Here is an 11,455-nt window from a genome sequence, read left to right as displayed (position 1 = left end):
CTTATATCTACTACTATACTAGCTACTATTTATCTAAATTACTACTATTCTTATACTATGACTACTTGTTAACTACTAAACCTACTTTTTTTATAATAACTAGGACTACTATTTAATTACTACTTATTTACTATTTGTGATATATTACTATTATTATTATTACTTACGACTAAACCTAAAACTAGGGTACTTATTCTAATAACTATGACTACTTAATGCTACCTGTAACGTTTAATGAAACCTAAAACTATGGTACTTATTATAACTACTATTTTGTACTTAAAACCTATTTTATCTAATACTAACTACTACTTGTTTGTTGTAATCTACTTAAATATTGGTATTATAACTATTATTTACTATTATTTCTATTAATATATTTAAACTATTGCTATAACTATAGTGGATTTATTTACTATGGCTGTGTCATATTAGTACTAAGATTTTGTGTGATATTACATTGGTACGAGTGTATAGAATGGTAATATGAATACGCGCCGAGTGAAAATATTCTAAGTCCCGAGCCAGTAAATTTAAAGGAGAAGGAAAAAAATGTGAAAAATAATTCCATATGAATCTTTTAAAAGATTCAAGAGATTGAAAGGAATATAAAATAAGACAAAATATGAAAAATAATGTGAGAGAGTTTTAATTTAACTTAGTATTTTAATCGCGTATTCTTTCATTCTCTCTCCGTTCGCTCGCGAGTGCGGAAGCCGTAAGGCTAACTTCTCCGTATTAGATGTTTACTCAAAGTCTTAAACACATTCTTTTTCCTTTCAAACCATTTTTATATTTCGTTAAATCATTTTTTTTAATTCTCACTGATATTAAAACACAAAACTTAGAAGAAATTCAATCTCTTGAATAATATTTCATCGTTTTTCTGCTTCCTTTGATTTTTGACGGTTGGACTTAGAATATTTTCTCGATCGCTACACTTTAGAAAGCAACGCTAGAGGGCGATGAAATTTATCCTTTTCCGTATGTGTGACGGATGGCTCAAGTAATAGAAGCGCTCGTTAAAGCCCGTATTGGGCAACTTAGTCTCCCGAGACGTTTTCTGGAGGAAGACCATTCCCTGGACAACATCTGGAACTTCGACTACCCCGAGTCCGACCGGACCAAGGTAAGCGAAATTTTGATTCTCGGGGAGATTTAAGGGTCCCCACTCTGAGGCCTTCTGCCAAGGGGTGGTAGGTAGAACTAGCCGTGTAGGTGGGGGTTTGACGGAGACCATCCGCTTACCCTCAGGGAAGGGGAACTCGTGCAGGGCCGACGGGGAAGTCGACCAGACACCCCTGAAGCATCCGGGAGAGGGGTAGACCCGCGTTACTAGTCCGCGTAAATTGTGTGTGTGTGGGAATTGACCGCGTAACCGTGTGTACGTATTTACAGAACCGTGATAAACCGTGATTGAAATAGTTTTAAATAATTAAAAAACCGTAATCATTTATTGTAAAGGTAGTAGAACAAGGGCTCGAAGCCTATGTAAAGGTTTGATTTGAATAAACTTTAAAGTATTACATTTAATATTGTCTATCTTTTGAAAACCCCCTTTGTTTTCAACCCTGGACTCCGGCGAGCTAAACCGAGCCAAAGGGGTAGTTTTGTATATCTTCTAATTTTGCTTTCTGGGATATTTTATTGGCTAATCATTACATTTCCTTGCATTCAGATATTATTTGTCTATTTACTGTTTTGTCTTTTCTGGTTCTGATTTGGTTCATTTCCGACTTATCAATTAATAACTTTTAATTGGCAGCTGAAATCAACCCCAGTTTTACCCGTTACACACTTTTCGCAGGAACCTATGTAAGTGCGTGCACGATGAGTAAGGATAGACGAAGATCGACAGATATGATAATATACCTGTCTCCCTCTCTCTTTCTTCATCAAAAGGGACAGAGTCTATGCTTAAACCCAACTACGTATTTTAGCTGTATACTCATCTTGCATCCACGCTTACCTGCGTACATCTATTTACAATACAGTTATAAGAGAATGTGTATGTGTGTGTGTACGGGCGTAGTACCCAAAAACAAGTTTAGCTGTGACTCAGCGGGACACCTGCACGTGTGCACCGGACTTCTAATTGAAATTCCAATATATACAAAGATTCTATGACCATCTCATTTCCATATTCCGAGTCACCTATGACATTTCGAAAGTCACCCGGATCTATGTACTTCCAATAGAGCATTTACTCATCCGCTGTTGTTTACACAAAAATAATATGATTCAATTTCCATATATGGACTTTTCTAATTTTTCGAAAGGTACCTAAACCGGATCCATGTAATTAATAAATCTTAAACACTACTCACTTTACAAAATTAATTATAAACTCAATACAAGCTATTTAAGTTTCGCAACAATTAATCAGTGAATAAATTTTGTTCTAACCAACGCAATTTTTACTTGCGTCTGACTACCGCAAATATAGTTTTCTTGCTAACTTCATACTATTTACCCAAAATTCACACTCTTACTATCTCTATATTACTTCTATAACTTTCTCCTATAATCAATTAAAATGTCGGACCACGAAGAGAACGGCGAAAATTTGGGACCACGAGGCAATGGCGGGTTGAACCCACCGGCTAATAATAATGACTTAGATCAACAACTCCATAATATTACCCGACATGCGAATATTACGGATCAAATGATCACGTCCCTTGGGGAAAGTATGACATTGCATCAGGCGTTAATGCAAGTCCCGAGTTTTGACGGTAAAAACATGCCTTTACAAGCATTCTTACTAGATGTAGAAAACGGTCTTACAATCGTACCAGATAATCTCAGGAACACTTATTTTAACGGAGTAAAATCTAAGCTTAAGGACACGGCTAGAGACGCGATCGCGGATAAGACAATTAATACAATGAATACTCTTAGAGACGCGCTTAAAGAATATTTCGCCACTAAGAAGACCTACCCACAATATTGCGCGGATATCCAAGCCATTCGGCTTAAACAAAATGAATCAATCCTGAGTTACTATACTCGAATAAAGAAAATTCGCGCTAATGCAATAACAGCATTAAACGAAAGCTTTAATAATGTAGCCGAAGTAAATGCGATGAAGAAAATGCTAGACGGATTAGCACTCGAGTCATTCAAACGCGGACTACCAGACGATCTAATATACGGAGTAAGTGTACAAAATCCTGATACTCTCGACGAGGCATATAAAATCGCACTACGGCTCGAAGAAGACCTAAGTCTAGTAGACCTAAGTCGGTAGTTCTCACCGTAATTCCAATTATTTAGCCTACGCGCAGTCCGAATCAGCAAATCTTGATTTACCGCGTAGAACTCGAACGGTTAGCTTTCAAGACGAAGAACGTCGAAATACCATACCGTTCAGATTTACTCGCGAAGACAATAACAGACCTTCTAATTCATACAGTAGATCTCCGGTGCGGGATACGACACTACCATGCGATAAACGCAACTATCCTGAGCGTGACAATTCACCCTATCGTTCGCGAAGCCGATCACCCGGAAACTACTATCCATATTATCCTCCACCGGGTTATTTCCCTCCAATTCCATATATACCTCCTATGCCATATCAATACCCACCTCCTGGAGCATATCCACCTCCAGCACCATATAATCCGCCATATTATCAAAGTTATCCTCCTCAAGATAACAATCAGCATAGCCCTAATAACAATTATAGCAACAATAACTCCAATAATTACAATAATCGTAACAATTATGACAATAACAATCAAAGATACGGTAACAATGGTTATAATAGCTATAATAGAAATAATTATGGAAATTACAGTCATAATAGTAACCCACAAAACCAACAAAATAATTCAAGACCAACCTCTCCTGCACCACCTAAGGAACCTTTAAACTCCAACGCGGTTCGACGGAACGACGCGACGTCGAACAGCGCGAACCCCACGGAAACGCGTCCATCATCAATCAGATTCCTGACCGTCGAAAATTCGTAATGTGGTCTGAAGTCCAGGGTAGAGGACCAGTCGTTACTCTAACAGCCCCTGAGTTGCGAAACGGCAGAGCTCGTTTTCTAGTCGACACAGGAGCTGACATAAATGTTATCAGAAAAGACGCACTGGCCCCTCGTACAGTAATTGATACCTGGGATTCAGTATTCATAAAAGGCATCACTACTGAACGACTCGATACTTTAGGAACCACAGAAATTACATTCTTCTCAAATCCCGAGAAATTTCACGTTCTCGAGAACCCATTGCCCATTCCAACCGATGGAATTATCGGCATAGACTTTCTAACTAAAGAAAAGGTTGAAATATCTTTTCATCACAATACCATAGTCGCAAATTCCGAACCCGTAAACCCAATCCCGCTCGGAAACACCAAAGGTGAACCATTTGATACACCCCTGGTAACTATGTTTCGAAGTGAAGACGAACCCTCAGTATTCTTTTTAAAAGCCAGAACTCGAACAGTAATACCAATTAATCTTCGTAAGACAGATCTAAAAACTGGGTTTTTACCTCGCATTGAAACTCGCGAAAATATTTTCATTGGTAATGCTTTGGTCACGAACAATGACAGTACTTGCTACGTCTACGCGAAAAACGCATACGAGGATGATATCGAATTAGTCGTTCCACCACAAGAAATTATTCCCTTCGAATGCGATGGGAGTTCAGAGGATTTCTTTGACGATTCTGAAGATAGCGATATACCGGAAAATGGTCAGGACAGATTCGAGCGCATTTGTGCTAGTCTCCGACTTGATCATTTAAATGTTTTGGAAAGAGAGCATGTGCATGAGCTTATCAGAGAATTTTCGATGCTCTTTCATCTCCCTGGAGATGATCTTCCAGCTACAACAATGATGACACACTCGATTCCAACGACCGATGAAATTCCTATATCAGTCCGTCAGTACCGTTTTCCACCTGTACATAAGGAAGAAATCGCTCGACAAGTAAATAAATTACTGAATGATGGTGTAATATCTGAATCTGTATCTCCATATAATTCACCCCTTTGGATAGTCCCAAAGAAGCCAGATTCGAAAGGTAATAAGCGCTGGCGTATGGTAATTGACTTTAGACAATTAAACGAGAAAACCATAGGCGATGCTTATCCTCTCCCGAATATAGTTGAGATTCTCGATAGACTAGGAGGAGCAAAGTATTTTTCAGTTTTCGACTTGGCTAGTGGATTTCATCAAATCAAAATGAATCCAAAGGACCAACAGAAAACCGCATTCAGTACACCAAATGGTCACTATGAGTATAACAGAATGCCATTTGGACTGAAAAATGCTCCAGCAACCTTTCAACGACTTATGGACCGAGTTCTTCTAGGTCTACAAGACGTTGAGCTATTTGTCTATCTCGATGACGTCGTTATTTTCGCATCATCACTCGAAGAACACGGCATACGTGTCCGAAGACTCTTCAATCGACTAGAACAAGCCAATTTAGTCTTACAATCAGATAAATGTGAATTTCTAAATCTAGAAGTTGCATATCTTGGTCATATTATTGGCAATGACGGTGTACGTCCAGACCCAAAGAAGACTGAAGCTATCGAAAAATTTCCAAGACCAAAGACAGTTACGAACATCAGACAGTTTCTTGGACTAGCTGGCTATTATCGTCGCTTCATCGAAAACTTCTCAGGCCGTGCGAAACCATTAACAGAACTATTAAAAAAAGGATAATCCATTCAACTGGACTTCAGCTCAACAAGAAAGTTTTGACGAGTTACGCAAGGCACTATGTACATCTCCAGTTTTGCAATATCCTGACTTTTCTCAACCATTTATCTTAACTACTGACGCTTCAGATCTCGCTATTGGCGCGGTATTAAGCCAAGGAAAAATTGGTGAAGACAGACCAATTGCTTATTTATCAAGACTTCTCAAAAATGCAGAGCGAAATTACACAACAACCGAAAAAGAATGTTTAGCAGTTATTTACGGTATTTTGCATTTTCGACCGTACTTATATGGTCGAAGATTCACTCTCGTCTGTGACCACGAACCACTAAAATGGATCGACTCCGTCAAGCCGCCAGTACAACGGTTAGTTCGATGGAGAACGAGATTAAGAGAGTATGAATATGTTTTCTATTACAAACCAGGAAGATTAAACGTAAATGCAGATGCATTATCAAGGAATCCTGTTGTTTTGCCAATAGTCCCTACAGGAAAATCTGAAACAGCTGCGAGGCAGTCTAGTTCAATTGCCAAACATCTAGAACGGCTGCGATCATCCGCCGTAAAAGCAGCACAGGCAAACGCCAGTACTATAGGTGAGAGAGTAAGATTGAGAAGATTAGCGAGTAACCCCTCGCTAGCGCAACCACCTCTCATCAGGCGTACAAAGACTATTGCCGAAATCCCAATGCCTCCAACAGAGAATCGTAAAGTTGGTCGACCTCGAAAACAACCAGATACTGGTCAACCAAGTGATCCAACACCACCAGTACCGCATGCAAGAAGCAGTACTTTTCCGAGTCTCGCTAGTAATCGTGTACCACTCTCTAAAGCTTCTGAAAAACCAGGACCGTTATCTACCAAAACTCAAACAACTGACTATCAACTCACATACGTAAATAATCAATCAGGCGAAGAAACTCCTTCACTAACTGAACCGATACCAGTACCACCGCCTAAAAATGTTATCGAAGTATCACCTGGACCATCGTCAAGAAATGATAATTATTACTGGGATCGACGCGCTGAAGATCCAACTTACGAATCTCCATGAACAGAACCTCCAACTAGGAAACCCGAAGCACAACCCCACAGACCATCTGGCGTAACATTTCGACATCCTGTAGGACGATCAACCCCTGCAGTTGCTTCAGAAGGATCAACCACAGAATCAGAGGTAGATGAAGCAATACCACGAGGAGCAGCAAGCAGACGATGGGCTAATTTACCACCGATCGATGAAATCCATTCGAGTACAGACACGGATGAAGAAGTTCATGAAGACGAAGAAGTCCAACAACCACAACAGATAAGAAGAAAATCCATAACCGATACTGTTCCTTGTGAATTATTTTACCCTGGTATGAAGAATCACGAAAGTAAGATATCCTTACACACGACGAATGAAAACTTGACGTATTTCAGAGATAATTATTTGCACTTTATCTCTGCTGATTGTGAACTTACAACCATCACATCACGACTACTGATAGAAACAGACAAAATAGATCCACAGGATCTGAAGTTGAAGAAACCAAAAATTAATCAAGTACTAATAACACCACACGGAAAACATAAAATCCTCAGTGCAGTGCTAAAAAGGAACCACTTTGACTCATTTTCCATACAAGAATTAAAAGATGTACTAAAAACCGTCAAAAATGTACTAAACCACTACAACATAAAAACTTTGCGAATCTCAAAACCAGGAGATATGCTCGAAGGTTTGAGCCAATCACTTGTCACTGACGTTCTTAAGGAATGCTTAGATGACTGCGAATGTTCACTCACCATTTGTCATGGAAGTGTAACCATACCAGACGAGGATGTCCGCAAGGATATCATCGCAGAGTATCATGAAAGCCTAACAGGTGGTCATAAAGGTATAACTAAAACATACCGACGAATTCGTGAACGTTTTTACTGGCCAAATATGAGAGATGACATCACAGAATTTATTCGTACATGCAGAAGTTGTCAAGAACAAAAACTAGTCCGGATCAAGACTAAAGAACCAATGATCATCACGGATACTCCTGCAGAACCCTTTGACAAAATCTCAATCGACACAGTGGGCCCATTACCTCAAACACCATCAGGCAATATGCATATCCTTACTGTGCAAGACAATCTCACGAAATATTGCGTAGCAGTACCAATACCAAACATTAAGGCTGAGACTATTGCAGACGCACTTGCTCGCCACGTTATTATTCAGTTTGGGTCACCTCGCGTAATATTAAGTGATCAAGGCAGATCATTTGTTGGTAAAATATTTCACCACCTAGCAAAAATTTTCAAAATTAAACAAGTAACTACCTCAGGATACCATCCACAAACCAATGGATCCCTAGAGCGTAGTCACATAGTATTGGCAGAATTTATTAAACATTATGTAAATAAATATGAAGACTGGGATAAACTTGTTCCCTTTGCAATGTTTTCATATAATATTGCTGTGCATGAATCTACTAATTTCACTCCTTTCGAACTTATATACGGTAAAAGAGCGCGCATACCCAGTTCTTTTCCACCTCCAGACAAAATTGAAACTTACGGAACCTACCTAAACGACTTGGTCAACCGCATGGATGACATGAGACATTTCGCGGCATCTAATTTAATTAAATCTAAACACCGCTCTAAACGTTGCTATGACGCTCGCCTGAACCCCAGTACTTTGAATGTTGGAGATTAGGTTTATGCTATAAAAGAACCACGAAAGGGTAAATTCGATTCGCATTATAAAGGTCCATATGTTATAGCCGAGTTATTAGATAATAATACGGCTATAATAGAGGATGAAAAGGGCAAACGTTCCCTTAAGCACATAGATAAGTTAAAAATCTGTAACACACGAGATTCTATTAATTCTAACACTGACACTCAATCCGACTAACATATTACTATTTCCCGTATGTCCTACTAATCGTTATGTTCTAGTTATATAAAATTACTCCAGGTGAAACAAGTAAAAATCCAAACACCATGGGGTGGATAAAATTTATCCTCTGGATGATGTCAGCCGTCCAATTGACGTATGGATTCGTGGCATACGACTGTGGAACCCCATCAATAAACGTTACTTCATTATCCTTACTAGACATTAAAGACTGCAACATGCCTACCGCAAAACCAGTAATTAAAAACACCAAGGTCCAACTATTACAATCCAGTAATTTCTCACTTATAAAGATTATTCAGTGCAAACTCTCCATCCAACGTACGATTTTCCATTGTGGCATACTTGACCACCTATTCGGAGAAACGAGTAATAATATGGAGTTTATGCAAGAGTTAAGTCATGAAGCTTGCAAATTCGTCCACGGATAATAACTCAAGACCTGGATCCTCGCGAACCTAGGACTGAACCCGAAAATACACAACAGCCGCCAAACTAACCCCATGCATGCTCCTTACGTCCTTACAACCTAACTTTAAGATTAAATTAAGTTTACCAAATCTCAAGTACTCAGCAAAATTAAAATGAATAATTTTAGTGCAACCATCATCGACATGGCAACTCTAAACAAGATAATCATAATTTTCATCGCCGTCATAAGCACCACGAAAGGAACTGCTGTCCATCTAAAACCACTGGAACCCAGTTCGGGGCTCTACTATGAACACCTCGCCGATATCCACCTTACTCAAGACGACTGGAAACTAACCACTATGATAGATCTAGGTTTTCTAGAGCAACAACTCCCTAACATAGCAGATTTGGAAATAAATCTCCTGGACCAAAACTGCCGATCGACAATTGAAGAAGACGACTGCAGACACTACGTACAACTTGACGACTACAAGCGCATTCTTCGAGAATCAACTGAGCGAATGAAGTTAATAAGACAACTGGTCGGTTCTGGACAAGTAAATAATCGATCATCTTTGGTTGAACAGAACAAACTAGACATTCTTCAACATTATCTCGACAAGTTCAACAAGATTGTTTTTGCTTCCTCTCCTGAAGATTCAGTACTACTCGAGAAGAATAGACAAATAATTCATTCAGACCTACACGATGACTTAAATCAATTAATACTACGCCGCGGTAACTACTATAGATACACAACTCCTTTAAAAGAAACAAGTGGTTTAATCACCAAAAATAATGTAACTTACTTGCACTACGTTATGCGACTGAGTTCTTGGAGTGCCCAGGCTCGAAGTTGTTTCGAAGACTACCACAATCATATGGAAGCCGTTTTGGAAGCAGTTAATTTTGTTCTAGCCGGAAAGATCTCTCCGAGAATTCTCAGTCCAAAAAGGATTTCAGAAGCCATAAAAAATTTCATTAAAAATAATCCACAACATCAATTTCCAATAACTGTCAAGGACCTCTACAATGAAAAAGCTTCTCAGATAATGAAACTTAAATATGAATCACTCAATGATAAATTAATTTTGACACTTCAAATACCACTAATACAGCCATCAAAATACAACTTGTACAGACTTCACGCTTATCCCGTCCAACAAATCTTTGGGAATAACACCAAGGATTCAGCTTATATCCAACCTCGATCTGATTACTTGATGATGTCTGCAAACCACGCGAGCTACTCGCTGATTCAAGAGAATGAACTCAAACAATGTATAAAATCGAAAGGATCATATATTTGCAAACCAAATTTTGTAATATATGAAACTGCCGTTCATCCTGCATGTGAAGCTGACCTACTCACCAACTCAGATTTCGAATCATTCCAGAGATGTGACATAAGACTCAGCAAGACCCACTATTTTTACTGGAAATCCTCAGAAGAAATTAAGGGCTGGATCTACTCTATACCACATCTGAGCTTACTTCAGGTCCAAAATCCAGGAAAACCTACAGAATATGTAAAGATATCCGGCACCGGAACCTTAAGCCTAAGCCCTGAGGCTTCCATACGGATTGGCTATGTAAATTTATTCGGATCTGCAGATTCAAACCTCGAGATTCCGCTTCAATCACAACCTACCATTGGACTAAACGTAACACAACTATTCCCAGAAATAGACAATTACGAATCTCTCAGCTTCACCAACTATACGAACAACAACTCTACAAATCTACCTCTCATCGACTCATACGGATTTTTATCCTACGATTTTACTTTGGATCAAGTAAAAAGAGAACTACAAACAACTAATTTGCCCAAAAATCAAACCTGTTTACCCCCTTATTTCTTGCATGGAATAGTACTTATTTCACTAATTTTAGCGGGATGCTTAACACTCTTATTTAGAAAATTAATTTTTTGTTATACTAGGAATAAATTGCCAACCTTAGAGACCGGAATAACTTATCAGCAGTGCACCAACATCCACGAAGATCTGGAATTTTCAGACTCTGACGAAAGAAAGTTATGTGCAAAGGTCTCCCCAATAATAGACTTACCACTGACGAAGAAAGAGACGCTAGTATAATAACGATCCAACAACATAAAAACTTGAGCCAAAGTTTCGAGGATTTTTGTGAACTCACGTCATTCCTAATCCATCGAAACCACTGGAAGACAGCACAAGCTACAAGAAAATTACGGACAAGATTAAGAATACGAAATAATCTCCTTTGCGACGACTCCTTTAACGAGGAGGCATACAACATAGACCCCATCAAGGAACACCGAGCTTACCAAAAGGCTCTGGGAACATTTCAGTTATTTCTACCATCATCATTGGATATAACTGACCTGGACCGAGCTATCCAAGCCAGTCACCGCGAACACTTCCGGAAAATCTTTTTACGAGAATATTGGATAGAGAATTCACTACATCGTT

The 11,455-nt window shown here is 39.0% G+C and overlaps 1 protein-coding gene across 1 annotated transcript; it reads left to right on the top strand.

Annotated features, from left to right (window-relative positions):
- The first annotated feature begins 2,536 nt into the window (after window positions 1–2,536).
- Window positions 2,537–3,977, top strand: LOC128668840 (myb-like protein U). The gene is made up of 2 exons (XM_053742643.1): window positions 2,537–3,157; window positions 3,288–3,977. The coding sequence occupies exons 1-2, from the start codon at window positions 2,537–2,539 to the stop codon at window positions 3,975–3,977; spliced, it is 1,311 nt and encodes a 436-aa protein (XP_053598618.1).
- Window positions 3,978–11,455: the final 7,478 nt, after the last annotated feature.

The sequence above is a fragment of the Microplitis demolitor genome, chromosome 10, assembly GCF_026212275.2.
Source record: "Microplitis demolitor isolate Queensland-Clemson2020A chromosome 10, iyMicDemo2.1a, whole genome shotgun sequence".
NCBI classification, from domain to species: domain Eukaryota; kingdom Metazoa; phylum Arthropoda; class Insecta; order Hymenoptera; family Braconidae; genus Microplitis; species Microplitis demolitor.
The sequence above is the reverse complement of the archived record's forward strand: the minus strand, read 5'-3'. Positions and strand labels throughout refer to the sequence as shown.